Source organism: Musa acuminata, unplaced genomic scaffold (genome assembly GCF_036884655.1).
Source record: "Musa acuminata AAA Group cultivar baxijiao unplaced genomic scaffold, Cavendish_Baxijiao_AAA HiC_scaffold_1137, whole genome shotgun sequence".
In the NCBI taxonomy this organism is placed as follows: Eukaryota; Viridiplantae; Streptophyta; class Magnoliopsida; order Zingiberales; family Musaceae; genus Musa; species Musa acuminata.
In genome coordinates this window covers 1,572,188-1,592,320 of record NW_027021349.1, presented here as the reverse complement: position 1 = coordinate 1,592,320, position 20,133 = coordinate 1,572,188, and the positions used below count along the sequence as shown (strand labels likewise).

Here is a 20,133-nt window from a genome sequence, read left to right as displayed (position 1 = left end):
CCTCAAATCACATCTTATCTTCTTTATCGTAACCTCTCCAAAAAATACTCGACCTTATTTCTTTTATAATTAATAAAATTTATTTCAATCCATGCAATGCATTGTAAAGAATTAAATGAAAAAGATAAAAGATAAATATTATAGAAGAAACTATGAAATGTAATTACATAGTTCATTTAGATAGTGAGTTCTTAATAGCTATTTATACACAGCATCAACTGTCTTGAGGGCATTAATTGTTAAAAATACCCTATGACAAAAAATAAAGGACCACATAAAATATATATTTTTTTTCGAAAGAAAAGTAAAGTGGTATTACTACGTTACAAAGTGAAATCAAGTCACCCTTTTTAAGTAGAGAATGTTTGCTTTGGTCTGACATACTTAGCCACGGAATGAGAAGCATCTTGTGCCATCAAAACACAATTATTTAAAATGTTCTTGAAACTCCAATGTATTTATCCTATTCGATCGAGTAGCTTAATAGATTGTAAGGAGTTCGATCCCACCCATCCATATTTGATGACTTAAGTCTTAGTGTTCTATCCAGTATGGCGTAGCATTCCGGCGAGTTCATCGTGCAAGAGATACAGCCGGCTAGTTTCCAAGATTCACCCTTCCTTGCCGGTCTTTAAGAATAATATGGGAAGCATAAGGGAATCATCATATAATATGACAAGAATATGGGAAGCATCATATTCATCGCACTTATAAGGGAATGGTTATGAGTAAGAAGGTAAGGTAGAAATGGTTAAGAGAGGCAGGCCTTCATCAAAATATGGTACTCTTAATTACACTCATGTGTACATGACAAGAATATGGTATATCATATTATCATTTACTTATGCTATCAACAATAATATAACCAATAAAAATAATAAAATGACAGAAAAGTAAACAAATTTAAGGTATTTTCACTTGCTAAGAAAAATGATGTAACTTAATGTGTGATGATAGTACATATGTTATAAACACAAGAACTATATATTTATATCTTATCCAAAATTTATATATAAAAAAAAATGCCTAGGTCATCATCAATAAATAAATGTGTTGGGTGAATTACTAGTATCTTTATCGACATAATAGAGTTTACTATAAGTGATAATAAGTATAAATCTCTTTAGTTTTATTTAGGTGAGCATAACATTTTAAAATCATATAAATAAACTTTTTCATAGTAAACTCATCTTTTTTGGTCTCTTTAGCAACTTATAACCTTATAATATGCATAACACATATATAATAAAAGATAAATTTTTTATTCTAAGTCAATTGGAACACACATGTTTAAGAGCACTGCAATTATTGTGCATCTATGAATTTTCACATCAAACATCATTATATATATATATATATATATATATTCTCATATCATATGTCATAATATATACATGCAATGTTATATTACATCTCACTATATATACATACGTATATTCCTATACTATAACATATATATGCATCATATATCATAATATATCATAATATATCCGTGCACTCCTATATCATATGTCATAAGATATGTATGCATTCTTACACCGTACATTATGGCAAATACATGGATGTAATATATTTTCACTATAATTTATATATTTTTATGATTATGTAATCTGTACATTAATTTCAAGCTTATACCTAGCTCATAGCTATCATATTATTCAAAACATACTTTTCAAAAATACATTATAAATACATATAATACATATGACCATTAGTATATAGTAAATTAAACATATAATTATCTGATTCGACTTAAAATGAAATTGCTAGTGAAGGACCATGGTCAATTGTAAACCTATCAAATTTGGAAATATGCCTAAATTAAGAACCTTACATCTTAAATTACTTGTAACTCTCAATCTAAGCAATAATTTATAGCAAAATTTTAGTAGAATCTCTTTTGACTGAAATTATAGCCAACCTGCAAATTCACCTAAATTATATCATCAATTTGCTAATAATTCAACCTATAATCAAATGACCTAGTAATTATCAATCAAATAACAACGTGATTGATTCTGTAAAGAAATCTTGCTTCACTATTATTAATGACTAAACCATCTTGTATAATCATGAAATTTTACAAAAACTTAGGAGACATATAAAACTAAATCTATACAAAATTTTAGCTTAAAATAGAATCATTTAGGGCTAAACTATCCTCATAATTCGACTATTATTACATATTTAGTTATGCTAAAATTATGTTGAGAATATTTGAACTTCTAAAGGTCATATCATAGTGCACATAGATGGTATGTATTTAATTTCAAATCTCAAAAAATCATAAGGAATTCTTTAAACACATTAAAAGTATAGGAGCTCATTATATCCTTAAGGGTGTCAAATAAGTTAGAATTGATTTGGGGCTGCTTAATATAATAAGTTAGGCTCGACCCATTAGGCCCATCAAGCCCAACTCAAGTAAATTTGATTTCACGTTGTGCAAGAACATGTTTTCATAAATACATTATAACAATTTACACCTAAATTACAAAAGAAAAGGTAATGTTTAAACATGACAAATCCCATGGTATAACATATAATGCAATCAATTACAAAAGTACACCCCACGCTGATCGGAGTCGCATGTAACATTTATCATCTTTTAATATATATATATATATATATATATATATATATATATATATATATATATATATATATATATATATTCATGACAACTATATGAAAAAAAGAAAAAACTTGATCACAATTGACGACAGAAATAGTCAGTTTGAGATGAGTAGCACTTACGGAATCAGATATACAAGTCTATCCAAGAATCTGTGCACTTTTATGAGACTTTGACTTGTTATTAGCAGAGTGTATCAACTCTTCTCCTTATTGACCTTATTTTGTTCGATCGACTCCATTGCTTCTTCAAACGATTTCTGCAGAAAAATGCCAGTCATTTATTAGCTTATTTATTATAACATTCTTGAGCAACAGAGTTGATAAGATGAAGGGTAGCGGCAACACTCACACTAGTTTTGGCAGAATGAAATTTTCCGGAAGGTCATTGAAATTCAAGAAGCCTAACTCATGCGTTAACAGTAGGGAACTCAACAAATAATGGTAAAAACAGATGCAGAGACTCTGGTTAAGATCCTGGAGACTAACTCTGTCCGTGATAATTTTTTTTTGCTTCTGAGTCAATTTCGTGCTCACAAAACTTTACAGGAAAGGTAACAAATGTACCGACTGACTTGCTGTTCACATGCTAAAACCAGCAAATGTTATTAAACCTGGAGGGGGCATCGGCCTCCTGACCTATCAAGTTTTAGTGCTAGGATGAGCAAGGATTTGGATGTATCAGACTTTTGATAATACAACAATTCTGTTTTGGGAAAAAAACAAAGCTAACACCAGCACTTTTCCATTAATAAATATAGTGGGAGGGCTCAAAGTGGGCCCAACATCAACCTTGATATGAGAAAAACCAGCTCATGGCAAAAGCTCTTACTGTAAGCATAAGCTCTTCTTATCAATTTGCTCAACTAATACTGACTCTAAAAATAGACACCTTATTGTAACTAAAGAATGTATAACAACCAAAAGAAATGTAGAGAAAGTCACACCACCAAACACTTTCAGCTTATACAACCAAAAGAAGATCAAGTTATTGCTTATGGATTAATTGATTCCTACATTTGATATGCAACAGAGTCAGATAAATGTCACCCATAGTTCCATGGGATTTATGCAGTATGTGGTTTAAAGCATGATAATGAAGCAGATATGGCTCCTATGATTACCTTAGATAATTCAGGTACTAAATACAAAGGCTCTTATTACATTGTCAAATTAGTCAAACCTATTTTTTATCTTCAAACTAAGACCTACAGATAGGATGGAGATAAAAAAGCAGCACATAAAACCGTCACTATCTAATGGCAAGTCAGAATAAAAAGTTGAGAAATTGTACCCCAGAATTGTTCATTTTCCACATAGTTTCAGAACTTCTCTCAACAACTACTGCTGCACCTAGCAAGACACTGAAGGGGGAAAAGAAAAGGTAAGTGCAACTCCTGAATAGCAAGAAAGTTCGCTGCTTAAGAGTAATAAACATGAACTATCTAACAGACAAAAGGATCTTGTTATATTTATTGGCATTTTTGTCGGTATCCATACTATACCTTTCCACATGGACAGATGAAACTGAAAGCATATCTAATGAAAAGAGCAGATCTATGGCATCATTATTCATGACTAACAAGAAGTACAATTTAACGCATTGTCACTGCACAATTATGTCGGTTGGTCAAAATGGGCTATATGATCATGTTAACATATAAGTCCTCACAAGAACAAAATCTGGATCAATCTTATCCACCTACATTCCATGCAGATATTTTATTTACTTTTGACTAGTAAGCTTCATACCATAAGCAATATTTCTTAATAAAAGGTAAAGAAGAGCATTGTCATGCAGCATGATAGCAGTTGAACTCATGAGAAGTGTAGATTGTATTTAAAACTTCAACTGAACACATAAAGCACCCGAAAATTACTGGAAAACGTACCAACATACTAAATAAATATTCATACTAAGCTTTCTGAAAACAAAAAATAGGCTAAAAAACCAAGAATCTCAATTAATAGAAAATCATATCCAAGAACAAAAATACAATGACTGGGATCTAACCAATAGTCAGACCCAACTTTTTATAAAATTGAATTCAGGTAATCAATAAAAATGACTACATATCACTGCTCAACATTTCAGAAAGAACTTGGGTGGAAAGCCCTTCACACGAAAGCTATGCAAGAGAAATGCAGACAGAAAAAAATCAGAACAGAATAGAGGTAAAGCTGGAGCTTAATCGTGATACCTAAGAAGAATCCTAAAAGGATTGTGTTTATGTTGCATCAAACAATTAAAATGAAAAGAAAATGGAATTACTTGGTAACAAAAAAGTGTCTTGTTTTCATTAAGCAATAGCTATTCAGATGTCAGGCCTATTTAACTATTGAACCTTGGTAATCAGCATGACAGTCTAGTCGACAAAATGCCCAATTACTGCCAAACTAAACCTACTAAGTCTCGTAGAACAAAAAACCACCTATGCTTCCTATTCCAAGTGTCCTTCCAATTCCAAGTGTACAACAGATCTTGAATGGACTTCAATGTAGATGGTTACATCATTGAACCTGCATTTAATTTTATGAAAGGCCTCTCTCTCTCTCTCTCTATCAAATTTATTTTCCAATTTTCCTTTTTAACTTGATTTTTCATTTGTAACTAAAAAAAATATAAAACTAATTTTTCACTTCCACTTTCCAGAGAGAGCCAGGCAGTCAAACTATTATATATAAGGCTTCAAATCTTGAAGAACGGTTACTTGCCAAACCCAAAGTCGCCATCATGCCGTATATTGGTAGATTAATACATTAACTTCAGGAAAGCCAACAATGCTGCTAATTGGGCAGCAACGTTTGCTAAGAACTCTAGTTCTTCGCCAGCCGACTTTTGTAGCATCATTACCTCTGATAATGAGACTATGTATTCCAGACTTTTGAGTAGTTAATTTAGCTGTTTTACTTTAAAAAAAATACATTAACTAATAGTTATCAGGAGCACAAACTGCCTCTTTAATGTGACATGGCAAACAGATGCACATCACTGATCATTACAAAAGAACTAACCATTCATAGAGTTGCAAAATTAGTGTCTTCTAAATGTTACCAGGTCCTACCTACTAAACTTTATGAACACAAGAGAATATAATTTTTCTCAATTCATTTATTTTTTTTGTATACAAAGGAAGACATATATAGGCTGATTACAACCTATACAACTAAGGAAATTGATTCTGTGTAATATTTCATTCTAATTCATTTCCTATAATAATGGGATGATTTGATACTGATTGAGTGGCCCAAAATAGGGGATACCCTTAACTATGGGATTATAAAATCCCTTAATTATGAGATTCAGAATCCCTTAATTATGGGATTTTCTACACTCCTCCTCAAGCTGGCTCAAAGATGTCAATCATTCCCAGCTTGTGCTAGTTCGATCCTCATAAGAAGATCTTTGAAGCCTTTTGATAAGAATATCCGCTAATTGCTTTTCTGAAGGAATTTAAGGCATGCGGACAATTCCTTCTTCAATTTTCTCCTTAATGAAACGTCGATTTACTTCAACATGCTTTATTCTATCATGGTGCACTAGATTATGAGCAATGTTAATAGCAATCTTATTGTTACAATATAGTCTCATAGGAGTTTCAATAGGTATTCGTAAATCTTTTAGAAGCATTTTTAGCCATAAGAGTTTACAAATACCTTGTGCTACTACTCTGAACTCTGCTTCAGCATTGCTTCTAGCAACAACTGTCTATATCTTGCTCCTCCTCCAACAACTGTCTACATCTGTCTATAATAACTGTTTGGTTTTTTTATTTCTAAAAAACAGTTGTTTTCCTAAGAATTGCTCCTCTGTTTTGGCCACCTCTTTTCCTCTCTCACTCTAACAGCAAATTTCAGTGGAATGAAGGGGCAACGAAGAAACTTGTGACTCAAAATAAGAATCCTGGTAATTTTATGCCAAGTATTTAAACCAGTCTGGTTCGTCTGATTTTGATCCAGAACACACTGTTTAACAGCAAATTCAAGTGATGTCAATTGCTCTGATCCCATGAAAAATTTAGTTAAGATTCGTCTTAAGAAAGATTCATAAAACTTCAGAAAAAATCACCTCGCAAAAGCCATATTCACGAGAAAAGAGCGCCTCGTCAGGAGCCGAAAAACCGACTCTAAATCCAACCCGAACACGCCATCTCTCGCCGGTGGTCTGCGGTAACTATATTGGCGGCCCTCATGGTACTGTGAAGAGTACGAATAAGAAGAAGAAGAAGAAGAAGCTCCTCTGCTCCAGCGATCGGAGTATCCGCCCCGCCACACCCGATCGTAGTCCGCCCGCTTGCGGTCATCGATCAAGACCTCGTAGGCCTCGGAAGCCTGCTTGAACATGAGGGACGCTCCCTCCCTGACCTCCTTGGACGACTGGGAGTGCTTGTCAGGGTGGAACTTGAGGGCGGATCGACGGAACGCCTCCTTGATCTCCCCTTTGGTGGCGTTCCTTCCCAACCCTAACGTCTTGTAATGATCCATATGCGGAGGAAAGAAGTGGCTATCGGCGGCACGCGATCGGCGGAGAGAGAGCTTGAGATCAAACCCATGTAAACGGCAGGAGAAAATTGGGATCAATCGGAGGACGTGAGATGCATAGGACGCGTGGTTTCGCTCTTTGCCGTGAGTTATGGTTGTAGGAACTCCAACTTCAGCGGACCTTTTTCTTAATCATAAATAGTAAAGATTAATATCTTAACTATTCCTCTAAATTTAAAAATTACCTCTATATATATATATATTTTAATTTAAATTTTCATTATAATTAATCTTTGATCATATAGAATTTAATATTAATTAAAACGATAAATATCATAAACTCAATATCATTATAAAAATAACTTATATATATATAACGATTTCTCTAGAAATTATCCACATTTTATGTATTTCTCAAACAGTACTCTTCTTTTAGTTTTTTCTAAACAGTATTCCTAATTTAAAAAAAAACTCAAACTACCCTAAATAATTTTTTCACCTGTTATAGTATTTTAATATGTTATAACAAAAATACTGTAAAACCTAAAGTATTATAAAATATAATTAAAAACAAACCAAATGAAATCAAAATACATGAAGACCATTTGATTGATACATCATAACTCAAATAAGTATTTGTAATAGTTTAAGAACAACATCACCTAAATAGAAATAAAAATAATGATTTGTTGGCCCCCACAATTAAATCTATTTAAAAAAAATATAAATAATCAAGATGAACTCCTAACCTTAATTGAACCAATTACAAACCTAAAAATATAATATCATAATGATCTACAAGCAAATGACAACAAAAAGACATAATAACATGTCACTTATAATGTTTTTAATAATATTTATAGTATTTTTAATACCTTAATAAAAATATTATAAAATGCTATTAAAATATTATAATAATTTAAAATTAATAAAAATAATGAGTGAAAATAATGATAAAAATGTTTTGAAGGATATTTTGGATATTTTTTAAATTAAAGATATAATTTGAAAAAAAAACAAAACATGAGGTACTGGTTGAGAAATACTCAAAATATAAATATTTTCTAAGAAAATCACATGTGTGTGTGTGTGAAGATTTATGATATCAATCCATCAACAAAAGCTGCCTGCTAACACGTAGATCATGTAATTTTGCTGTTAATGCGCAGGTAAATCAGTTTCTTTCTCAAAAAAGTATACCAATTAGAGATCGAACAATAGGACATAAGACTTTGATGCAAAATTAAATATCGACCTAACAAGTACTGATGTTACAGTTTGTGTAATTGAATAATTACAAAAGCGGAAAACATCAAGAGAAGTTCCCCTCTTGCATATTCCACAAAAGCGATGTCAGCATCTCAGGGTGACTGCTGCTGCTTGGAAGAACATAAACGAGGGCAAATATTTAGAAAATCTACAGTCCTTGATGTTGGGCTAAATAAACTAAGGGTACAACACGCGGCGAGGGAAGGAAGAAGGAACATAGGAGAGTGCACACTCTCTCAGCCCTGCAGACCCATGGCTGCTGGTGAGCTAGGCTCATGCCCATGCACCCTGAAACGGTAGATGCACGTCAGAGCCGAACTCCCATGGTTGGAGGTGAAGTCAAGACGAACCGTGTTGATGACGACACCAGCATCCCCTACCACGACATCGAAGGTTTGAGCATTGCTCTTCTCGAGGTCATAGGAAAACTCAGTTAACATGACAATCTTCTTGATGTTGCTAGATGGGTCTTCATCAGGTGACTCAAACCACGCGGACACCCGGCAATCTTTGGGGGCACTCGACCTGTCGTAAGCCACACTCTGCATGTGACAAATTCAGATAGAAGGTGTCAGGATAACTTTGTGGTGTAAAATCAGTATTCCTTATTCAGAGATGCACTCCAAAAGATATATAGAGAAAACGAAAAGCTAAGAAGATGATAAAGTTCACTGGACAAAAATAATATCACCAGGTGTTGCATCTTCTGGAAACATTTTTTTTTCTGGGAACAATTAGTAGTAAGCTTATGTCATTGGCTCTCTATAATATTATTTGCAAGCTTATATTTCAGCTCAAGTACAATTAGTAGTAAGAGTTCACAACATTTTACCCAAAAGTTGATTAAAAGACCTAGCAGACTAACATTATACCAAGCTGCAACTTCTTTCATCAAAATACAAGGACAATAATCTACCCACTCTATCTTGCAGCTTATATATCCCTACAATTATGCCCTATAGCTATAGAAGAAGGTCAAACTGATTCTAAGCTAATAATCCCTAGAACTCTGGTTCCATTACTGACCATCTACCCCTCTCCATGACCTTTGTTTCCATTCTCCATGTTTGCTTCATTTCTCAGCCCCCCCCTCCAAAATTCCTTATCCACTCAGCATAACTGCTATTGTATAACTGCTATTGTAGTCAAGTTTCAGAATAACTAAAACAACTAAACATACACTCTGAGAAAAAGCTTAAAAAGCAATACAAACTTTCAGATTCTTCCTCAACTGAGTCAATTGACTAAAAGAGAGCATATTTTGACTCAATTTTCTAGATTTGATCTTCAAGCTGTTTTAACTAAATGAGGATCTCATTTCGAGTGAATAGTGTCTGATAAGGTCCTGAAGCTCTTAGAAGAAAGTATGTCCATACATATGTTGAGGAATTGTTTTGTTTAGTGGTCAACGAAAAGTTCTAAGGATTCATAAGTATCAAAACCTACAACAATTCAGCGTTTTAGGTGGTTTCAGTCAATTCAACCTTCATTACCATCGTCTACCTTTGTAGAGGTGTACAAAGTTCTGAGTCCCTACAAATTCCCACCTATTTTTGTAGAACAAGTTGGAATCTGTCAACAATATAACTGTTAAGCTTATGTGAAATGCTTTACTATCAGAGTTTTTCCAGGAAAGCTAGTTGAAAAACTGAATGTGCTGACTTCTAAGAAGAGAAACTATACTCTTTTGCTCCAAGAAGGGTTCAGCATCAAGGAAATCCCCTCTTCCCTTGTCCATACATATTCGGTAGAAGTTTGACAATAATAATACGAAGTGGCATCGTCCCACATTCTCCTCTTCTTGACAGAATATTTCTAATTTGCTGCTTTGCTGATGATGTGATGCTTTTCACTAAAGCTAACATAAAAATCAATTTATTATGTTTAAAGTTTCCGTTGCTCATGGTATACATGAGTGCTAAAGTAACAGGTCCAAATTTTTAGTCACCACCCATATCAAACTTTGAGTCATACCACACACAAAAATAAAGAAGAAAAAATTGATTAGGTCAGTATGAGATAAGGAATATAGACAAGGGATAATTATAAGGTTATCATGAAGCAACTTTGTCTAATGCAATTTTAGAGAAGGAATATAGACAAGGGATCACACTTGACATGGTTCCTATGCATGTGAACTATATATGTTAATGTTTACTTATGATCAAGCAGTTCAAGACAAAGGTTTCAATTATGTCTACTTCAACTACAAAATCTAGAAGATGATTTACATCACAACCAAAACTTCAACATCTATAGTTATAGAGACAAATCTAAATGCAGCAAAAGCAAATTCATGCAAGATGAGATTTTACATTAAAGTTTGAGATTACTAGGACTGGATTGATTGAGGTTACATCATATGGATCACAAGGTCATAATTCTTTTAAGATCTTCAATTGACTCTCATCTTCTTCTACCTAATTGCAGAAGAGTCTAAGAAGTGTAGAAATTTTCTTTTGTCAAACTAAAATTCCTAGTCATGCCTCATTAGAAAAGTTTGTCAATTCCATGCTATGTGAAGTATTAGTTTATTACAAAGATTTAAAAAAGCGTTAGGCGCCAGAAGGCGCCCAAGGTCCCAAAACGCCCGAGCGCCTAGGCGCTCTGTCACGGACAAACTTCTAAACAGGATGTTTGATGTAATGCTTATGTACGTCCGTGTCTTTTGGTATGTTCATGCTTTGCACAACATGTAGAGGGACGGCCGAAGGCTTAATAGTCCCATTTTAGTTGGGTTTGGTGGCCGCTTTAGGATTGCAAATAAAGATTGTGTCATGTGAACACTTGTGAGAGATTTTCGATCTGTAATGGACCATTTTGACCCTTTGTTGTACAACTGTTCAGAGCTTATAAAGTCTGTTTGTAATTTGCATTGTCTATGAAGTGTTTTCGGAAATGTTTGCTTGTGGATCCCGAGTGAGGCGTTTTCTCTAACTCGTTTCCTCTTTTGTGGGTCCTAAGAGACCATGGGAGGCTTCAGGGAGGCTGACCTTTGTGGACGGACACGCAAGGGTACCGCACGACTTAGGCAAAACCAGCTAAGTTTATGATAAATGGTATCAGAGCGAGACAAGCACTCATAGAAACACTTGGCATGCAAATGTGAGGGACCTAGTAGGGCTGCGTTGAGGGCAGTCAGCACACGCCCGACCGTTTGGGGGAAAACGAGCATGGAGATGTAGGGAAAAGAAGTCGCTAGGAGGAACGGGCATCTGAGATTGGCATTCAGAGGAATGGCCAACCCTTCGCGCAAGAGGCACCACGAGAACAAACAAACTTGGAAGAATGCGGAGCACACAAAGGTTGGGATGGCAGAGTCTGAGCTACGACTCAACGTTAACAACTATACTTGATGGTGCTCAAGGCAAGTGAGGCGCTTGGTAAAGGATGAGACCATGCATGGTGGAATGAGTTGCTCAATGACCGAAAGAGTTGTGTGCAAAGCTCACAGAGGTGAGGGGAATTGCTAACTCGAAGAATTTTGGTACTCATGCATGGGCTTGTATGCGAACGATGGAATGTTCGCGGCCATCCCAAGGCGACCGAAACTCGGCGCCATGGAGCATTGAAACTTTCTCTTCGGTATGTGAAGGATACGTCCGTAGAAGGCTGAAATGTGCAGCGAGTTCAGCATGTTACTAGGCCTTGAGTGGTGCAGCGGGGGCTGTATTGACGTGGAGTCGCAATTTAGCAAGTGCGTTTGTAGGAGGCAGAACAATGCACAGTTTGTTCAGCAAATCGGAGTAATCCAAAGGGATAGTGGTCTCCGAAACGAAGAGAGATGTTGCTCAAACGGGACAGTTATCCAGGAGGGATAGATCCCGGTTTCTCCAGAGGGAGAATCATGTGCAACAGACCACACATGTTGAGGAGTACCTCAACAAACAATAACTCCATGAATCTCAATTGACCGAGCAAGCGATGAGGAGTCGTCGCATAATCTCGCTTGAGAGAATGCATTGGTGGATGCATTACGAGATCAAGTGGGGGAGCAACACAAATGAAGGCACGCTTGGAGTCGATATGGAGATCGAACTCAAGGGAGGGTTGACCCGTGGAATGGTGGGCGCGAGGGCCACCATCAACTCAATGCAAAAAACGAGGAGCGAAGCAACTTGGGTGTAACTTGGCGAAGTACCCAAGTCGCATGAAGGGAGCCAGCATAGAAGATGGAACATGGAGCGGAGGCACAGTGCTTTCCTTGGACAGAGGTCAAGGACATGAACTCTTGCAGAGGCAAGAGCAGGATCATGTTGTTCCATGGGTCCTTCATTCTGACGGAGTGGACTCATCTTGCATGGTGCCAAAGACGAAAGGAGCTTCTGGGCACATGCACCTTATCTCGGAGAAGCATTTGATGTAGGAACTAAGGCGACTAAACTTGCGGAGGCGAAGTTGAGTTCAGAAGGCCTTGGCACGGGACAAGAGGACGCAGAGGTGGGTACTCTTGAAGAATATGCCATAGTGGTGTCAGTCAAGTTGTCAGGCAGGAAGCAGTGGGCAGCGGAGATTGTGCTGGTAGGGGAAGAGGCCCAGGATCCAGACAATTGTGCACTAATTGCAGCGAAGTTGGTGGACTTCGGGAGCTACTAGGCGACGGACTGTCCTAGAGCAGTGCTTCATCTAGGTATGACCCAAGAGTGGGTGGATGAAGGTCGATTGCCAAAGGAGCGAACAAAATCGAAGGTGGAAGAGACCCTGTGATGTATTGGCAGAGGCCACACATTGAGGGATCACAATTCGAGTTCATCCCACAAGGATCAGAATGCAATAGAGATGTCACCAGGAGGCGACATGGTGCAGTGGATCGTGGTGGAACAATTCGTGGCAATGCGATACACACGACATCGTCCCGTGAGGGACTAGATCATACGGAGGTATGATCGGGAGCTATTGGAAGCTCCACTTCGGTGAACAACACGACGGCAAGAAGGGCTATGGATTCAAGGATTGAAGGCCATGGTACCGTAGAGGCGGGTCTTCCGTGCATGCATCGAATCTTGCATCAGATGAAAGCCTTGGTTATCAGCATATGGGGGCTGTGTTCCACTAAGGGAAAAGTTTGAATGCAAGTACCAGTGAGTCCCATGGGAGGGACTTGATCATGTAGAGGTATGATCGAAGCAGCTGGAGAATTGGACTGCTCTAGAGCCCATATTCGCTTAAGGGAGCTCGGCAAGTCAGAGGACAAGGTCGAGTAAGCGAACGTTGCTACCAAGGAAGCTAAGGAGAACAGAATCGGTGCAAACCCTACAACGTGATAGCAGAGGCCATGCATGGGAGTTGCAGTTTGTCTTTCCATCGACTAAAAGGAGCTACTTGGAGAACACAGAGGTGTTGAAACAGGGGGTCGAAACGGTCGATGAAGCGACGACGAGTCCAGAGGGACTAAGCTACCCAAAATCAAGCATTAGTTAGAATGGAGATTGACTCGAAGGAGTACCACAAAGACATATCTACTAATCGTGAAGAAAAGGAATGCAGATGCGAGGCGACGGATAATAGGGCCATGGTACCGCAGAGGCGGGACTTCCGTGAAAGTCAATGATCCCTTACTCTCATGGAGGGAGAGCGCTTGGTCGTGAAAGGGGCTGAGAAGGTGGAGCATGCAGAGGCAACCTCCAAGTACCGAGACAAGGCTGAAGGGCAGAGGCTAAGGAACTTCGTAAGACCGATGTCAACGAGCTTCTCATCAAGATAGTCGAAAGTGAAGGACTTCGGGTCAGGCAAGAGTGCACGACCAAGGAACGAAGCAGGCAATACGCGGTGCTGTACCTTTGCTACTCAGTGGAGTAGGCAGTAGGATTGATGGAGAAGACGGTACAATCCCTGAGGCGACCAAATCTATTAGAGAATTACTCCAAGTTGGGGTGAAAACTTCCTGCATTCCAGAAGTTCGATGGCATTGAGAAGGTGAATCACAGTAACTAACTCAACGCAAGGAGTGCAAACACTTCAAGTGCTTCAGAAGTGTGAGCAAAGAGCAGGTGAAGGCCAGTAACCAGCTCGATGCATCGAGTACAACCTCGAGGAGGCGGGCGAAATCAAGTAACCTTTGCCTTCTCAACTATTAAGAGAATGGGCGAAACCGAGTACCTCAATTCTCTTATATATCCAGTTGAGGAGCTCTGCATAGGTTCAAAGACCCTTCGAAGATAATGGAAAACAATAGTTGTCGAATCCTCACCAACGGTGATCAGTGCTACTGAGAGTAGATTGTCCACTTCATTTTCCAACGAAATGCTAATCGAAAGCGAAAGTGATGCGAACCTACTTGGAAGGGACAACTAAGTGAAAGAAGAGTCGATGGACAAATTTTGTGGAGGAAGGACCCAAAACTTCGAAAGTTTGCGAGGCGATGCTCGTTAAAGCTCCAACAAGCATCCACCCAATTCAAGCAGCATGTGGTATTTGAGAGATTGGCGCATAATAAGGTTGGTCTTTTCCTTCATCTGGAGGATCTGCAGGAATCAACAAGAATCAACACAACTCAACCAACCCCACATTAGAGTCAGAGTCATTAGCGAGTTGAAGCAGCATGGCGGATCAAAGGTTCGACTGCTCAAAAACAACAGCTAGGAGCCAAGAGGCGTATTGCAGCTGGAGCAGAAGATTGAAGTCTCAGGAGGATTCGCAGGAATTAACAAGGATCAACACAACTCAGCCAACGCCACACTAGAGTCAGAGTCATTGACGAGTTAAAGCAGCATGGCGGATCAAAGGTTCGACTACTCAAAAACAGCAGCTAGGAGCCAAGAGGCGCATTGCAGCTGGAGTAGAAGATTGAAGACTCAGCAAAGACGAGGAGTTGCAGGGTCGGCAAAGGCTTCGACGAGGACGTCGAAGGAATAAGTGGGGAGAATGTCATGGACAAACTTCTAAACAGGATGTTTAATGTAATGCTTATGTACGTCCGTGTCTTTTGGTATGTTCATGCTTGTAGAGGGACGGCCGAAGGCTTAATAGTCCCATTTTAGTTGGGTTTGGTGGCCGCTTTAGGATTGTAAATAAAGGTTGTGTCATGTGGACACTTGTAAGAGATTTTAGGTCTGTAATGGACCATTTTGACCCTTTGTTGTGTAACTTTTCAGAGCTTGTAAAGTATGTTTGTAATTTGCATTGTCTATGAAGTGTTGTCGGAAATGTTTGTTTGTGGATCCCAAGTGAGACGTTTTCTCTAACTCGTTTACTCTTTTGTGGGTCCTAAAGGACCATGGAAAGCTTCGGGGAGGCTGACCTTTGTGGATGGACACGCAAGGGTGCCGCACGACTTAGGCAAAACCAACTATGTCCATGACAGCTCGCTTGAGCGAAGTGAGGAGCTCTAAAATATTAAAATATAAAAAAATATTTTAATATTTAAAATATTATCTACTGTTAATAGCTGTAGAGAAGAGTAGAGTGTGAGGAGGAGACCGAGGTGAGAAGCTGAGTTATAGTGAGAACTGAGTCGCGAATGGGAGGCTACTATTTGAGAGCAGCAACAGCGAAAAGCAACGGCAGCAGCACCAATAGTGGAGAGAGGCAGCGACAATGACAGCAGAGCCCAGCGGCAACGACAACGGAGAGCAGCGACAGCGGCAGCAGTAGCGCAGAGAGGCAACGGCAGTGCTAGCAGAGAGCAGCGGCAACGACAGCGGAGAGCAGCGATAGCAGTGACAACGGAGAGAGGCAACGACAGCGACAGCAACAGTAGAGAGGAAATGTCGGCAGTAGAATCGCAAGTAAGGTTGGGGTTGGGGGAAGTCGCGAGGAGGCTGATATTGGTGCGTTAGTTGGTTCAATCGAACCAACTAACGCAAATACAACCGAACTAGACCTAAAAAGCTGGGCGCTTGCCTAGGTGCTCGGGCGAGGCGAGTCCCGAGCGCCTTTTGAAATCACTGGTTTATTATAATATACATTTACATTCGTGTCATGGCTAGGGCCATTATGAGCAAGTAGAGAGTACTTTAAAAAGATTATAGTAATTTCTTTGTTATATGTAAATAGCATTCTAATGGAAAATGCAGAACAAAGGTGAGTAATTAGAGAACCCATTTTTTATTTTATTTAATTATTAGTGAACTTCAGTAACAATAAAGTATAACACTTGTGGTGTTACATATGTGTTCTCTCACCTTATTCTGTTCCATTTCCTCGTATATTACACTCTCCCTTGTATCTTTTCCTATAAAATTCAGCAACCTCAAAGTCAACAGCGTACGTTTTTGAGCTGTTCCCTTTGACCCGAGTTTCTAGTTCCAACAGCAATAGTGAAGATAGTGCAACTGTCATTCACCACTCAATTAAAATTATATAATAAAATTGGATCCCAACTCAAGTTACTCTATGGAAACTTGTGCAGTATGCACTGTTTTTGTGGGTGCTTATTCATATTAAGATACTCAATATAATCAAGCACAAAGACGAAAAAAGAAAACAATATATGATATGACTAACTCACAAATATATACAATGAGATTTATATTATTTAAGTGGTCATAAAAGTGAAGTTAAAAGAATTATGAAAAAAGTGCATCACCATTGCAACCAACCACAATCTAAAAGAATAAAACAATATAGTAAGGCTAAAGGCAGTTGGTAGAGAATATAAAACAATATGCCATCACATTTCGATACTTATACAGACTACATAAGCAGCCACATAGACATCTACAGCCAAAGCAACTGCATACACCACATATGCAGTTATGCAGCATATTCAAGCTGCATAGGCATTATGCCATGCAGTCATATAAACTGCATATGCTTATATGCAGTTGCAAAGGTGGCCACTTTGAAAAACTAAAATCTTAATTTCGATAAAACAAAAGGTAGATCTTGAATTTTAACAAAATGGAATTTCAGAAATTAACATTTCTGAGCAACAGGGAGCTGACACAGGAACTAAAGTTAGATGAATTTGGATATTGCAATTTTCGACATCTAAACTAAATTACTTTAAGGTGCTGCAGATGTTTCACCTACACAAAGAGCTAACTGGTTTCCAATGTACCACTTATTTGCTTTCCGTCTCAGTTTAGCCACCAACAGTTTACAAAATGAAAAAGAGGTCATAAGCAGCATAAGATGGCTGACTACTCTCATTGAATGATCTCATGTAGTGCCCAAGCCTCCAAGCAAACAGGTAAGAAGCATGAATTAAAACAGCATAATAAAAGTTCAATTGTTGTCATTGCAGTATGAAAACCAACATGACTGTAAATGAAGAAAGAGTTGAAGCAACTCGTATTGTGACACTGAGTCATCATTGCATGCAAGTGTTGTACCCTCATCCAGGCCCAAGAATTATTAGTTATAGGCAAATTGATATTACTTTGTTCCACCAAAATCCATCTTATAATGTTGATCTACATAGGGAGAGTGTAGATTAAACACACAGACAAAGATAGTTAGAGAAGCAAAGAAAAAGGTCAAATGTTATGGCAATATAAAAAACAGCCTTAGCTTATGTGAAAAGTAGAAATGAGCAGTAGGAAAAAGGAAAAACCTCACCTTAGCCACATGCTCCAGAGTGACAGCCTCAGGTATGATCCCTGTTCTTAGCCTAAGCTCAACAAATCCACTACTTCCTTGCAAAGGAAAGCACTGGCCAGGTTCTCCAAAGCTCGGCTCCAGCATCTTATGTGCATTAGCATGAACTCCATTATGACCTTTAGCAAACCAACTATTACCTTTTCCAAAACCATATGGCTCTGAATGTCTAACCACCTTAGCCCCACCAGAAGCTAAAGCATAATCAACCCTTCCAAGACCATCAGCAGCATGCTTTTCTATCTCTTTCTGAACAATATCCCTAGCAAAAGCCCTAATTTGATCCAAATCCAGGTTTATATTGCTATCATCTAAACCGTTCAAAAGTTTTTCAAATTCTTCCCTTGAGAGGAGACCCTTGTCCTTCAATTCACCCAAAGACTTGTCCAAAGAATCAGTTTTAGCTTCCAACTTCTTCAACTCCTCCTCAAACAACGCTCCTTTTTCTTCAGCTTGCTTCAGCAATTCCCTAGTCACAATGCCAATCTCACTACCTATTTTCTTATCTACTACATCTAATTGGACCTGAAGCATCTTGGCAGTCTCCTTTATAGATGCCTCAACATCATAAATTCTGCTTTCATAATCCAATGAAGCAAATGGAGAGTTTGCATTGTCGCCTATGCTGTAACTCCATCTCCAAACAGTCTGCCCCAACCATAAAAGAGCTGCAAGAAGCAGGCAATTCTTGGTTAACACACTAAGGACAGTTTGCCATTTGGGTTTCCCAGGTTTTGGAACAGCTTTCTTCCGCCGTGGGGATACACTGGACGAAGCTATCAGCCGTTTCTTCAACTTTGAATAGTCTTTTGGTCTCTCAATCACGGATTCTCCCCTTATCGTGTGGCTTAAATCCTTCCCATTAGCGACCCCATTAGTTCCTCCAGCAGAAAGCCCATCAGCATTCAATGTCTTCTCCACGATCACCATCGTTCTCCTCCTCGCATCTGGTTTCCCCTTCGCATCCAAAGTCAGCGAAGCACCGTTGCTGGTCACTGGTGTCGCCGCAACTGCTGCAGCGGTGGAACCAGACATGGCTCCGCTTCGGTGCTCGATGTGCTCGTTCAATGACCCCAAAGAAAGAACAGCCTAACCCTTAGACGCACAAAGCAGCGAGCAATCAGAACCGGAGAAGATCAAACAGAATATTTAAGCCCCCAAAAACAAAAGAAAACAGCACTAAAAACATAATATCCAAGATATATAATAACTGCACCGAACAAGGACGCCGATTCAAACCCTAATCTGCCATAAAGATCAAATAAAACAACAAAAGAAAGAAACAATAGGTCAACAAACCAAACAACTAGTACTCGAAACCAAATAAAAGGCACGCCTAAGAATCTAAGAGCAAACACCTAGCACAACGAAAGAGGAACGGAAAGCAATCAAGATGAAGGCAGATCTCCAGGATCGAAGTCTGGAAAAGAGAGAGAGAAGAACACGAAGAGAGTCGAGGACAGATCGAACAATGGAACGAAGAGGGGAAGCGGGTAGAGAAGTCACCTACCGGGAGAAGCCTTGGCGATCCGCGGGCGTCGTCACGCGCACAGGACTCGCAGATCGAGCGCGAAAACCAAAAGAGAGAGGCGGACGGGGTTCGGAGTTTGGCTCGGAATCGCTTCCTCCCGTCCTCTACCTTTGTCGAGGGAGGGATCTCGGGGAACGAGTTTAAGAAGTGGGTGTGTCGCTGCTCCGCTCTCGTTGAAAGGAACAGGGAAAGGAAACCAACGGGAGACCGGGAGCGGCGCGTCCCAATAGCGAAATAAATAATGATTCGCCTATCCGTTGGCGAATTACCCGATCCGGTACCCGACTCCTGCTTTGAAACAAGAACAGTGGGTTCCACCATGGATCTTTTGCGACTCCGTTAAAAGCATGGGAACCATGCATGAATACTCGTTCTCGCATTAGTAATCGAATTTGTCACATTTTATATTTAATATTTATTTATTTATTTTTAAAAATAAAAAATATTACATCAAATGACATACGGACTTAAAACTAAGATCGATCATTTATGTAATATTATATTAACCAACTTAAATATATATATTCAAAGATAATTTATTTTTTCATTCGCATGAATAACCGGTGGATATTTTTTTATTTTCTCATTTCTATTGTTAAAGAAAAAAATTACACTTTTCATGTGTCTTTATTTGCCTTTGGAAATATTTTTGGACACAAAAATGAAAGAAACAAAAG

General features: G+C 38.4%; 2 protein-coding genes across 6 annotated transcripts; both read right to left on the bottom strand.

Annotated features, from left to right (window-relative positions):
- Positions 1 to 258: 258 nt before the first annotated feature.
- On the bottom strand, positions 259 to 7,286 carry LOC135670936 (chaperone protein dnaJ 72-like). Of its 2 annotated transcripts, XR_010512571.1 has the most exons (4): positions 6,704 to 7,286; positions 3,929 to 3,998; positions 2,758 to 2,894; positions 259 to 629 (listed from the first exon to the last, which is right to left on the bottom strand). XR_010512571.1 is itself a non-coding variant. In XM_065178711.1 (3 exons), the coding sequence occupies exons 1-3, from the start codon at positions 7,117 to 7,119 to the stop codon at positions 2,832 to 2,834; spliced, it is 549 nt and encodes a 182-aa protein (XP_065034783.1). In that variant the 5' UTR covers positions 7,120 to 7,286; the 3' UTR covers positions 2,512 to 2,831. The 2 variants fall into 2 exon arrangements, 1 of the variants encoding a protein (XP_065034783.1); XM_065178711.1 differs by lacking the exon at positions 259 to 629 and having other exon boundaries at positions 2,512 to 2,894.
- Positions 7,287 to 8,336: 1,050 nt separating this feature from the next.
- Positions 8,337 to 19,792, bottom strand: LOC135670924 (SUN domain-containing protein 1-like). Of its 4 annotated transcripts, none has more exons than XM_065178686.1 (3): positions 19,436 to 19,792; positions 17,887 to 19,014; positions 8,337 to 8,927 (listed from the first exon to the last, which is right to left on the bottom strand). In XM_065178686.1, exons 1-3 carry the CDS (start codon positions 19,775 to 19,777, stop codon positions 8,622 to 8,624), a joined length of 1,776 nt encoding a protein of 591 aa, XP_065034758.1. In that variant the 5' UTR covers positions 19,778 to 19,792; the 3' UTR covers positions 8,337 to 8,621. The 4 variants fall into 4 exon arrangements, with proteins under 4 accessions (XP_065034758.1, XP_065034761.1, XP_065034760.1 ...); XM_065178689.1 differs by having other exon boundaries at positions 17,887 to 19,020; positions 19,432 to 19,642; XM_065178688.1 differs by having other exon boundaries at positions 19,432 to 19,642.
- Between the last annotated feature and the right edge of the window lie 341 nt (positions 19,793 to 20,133).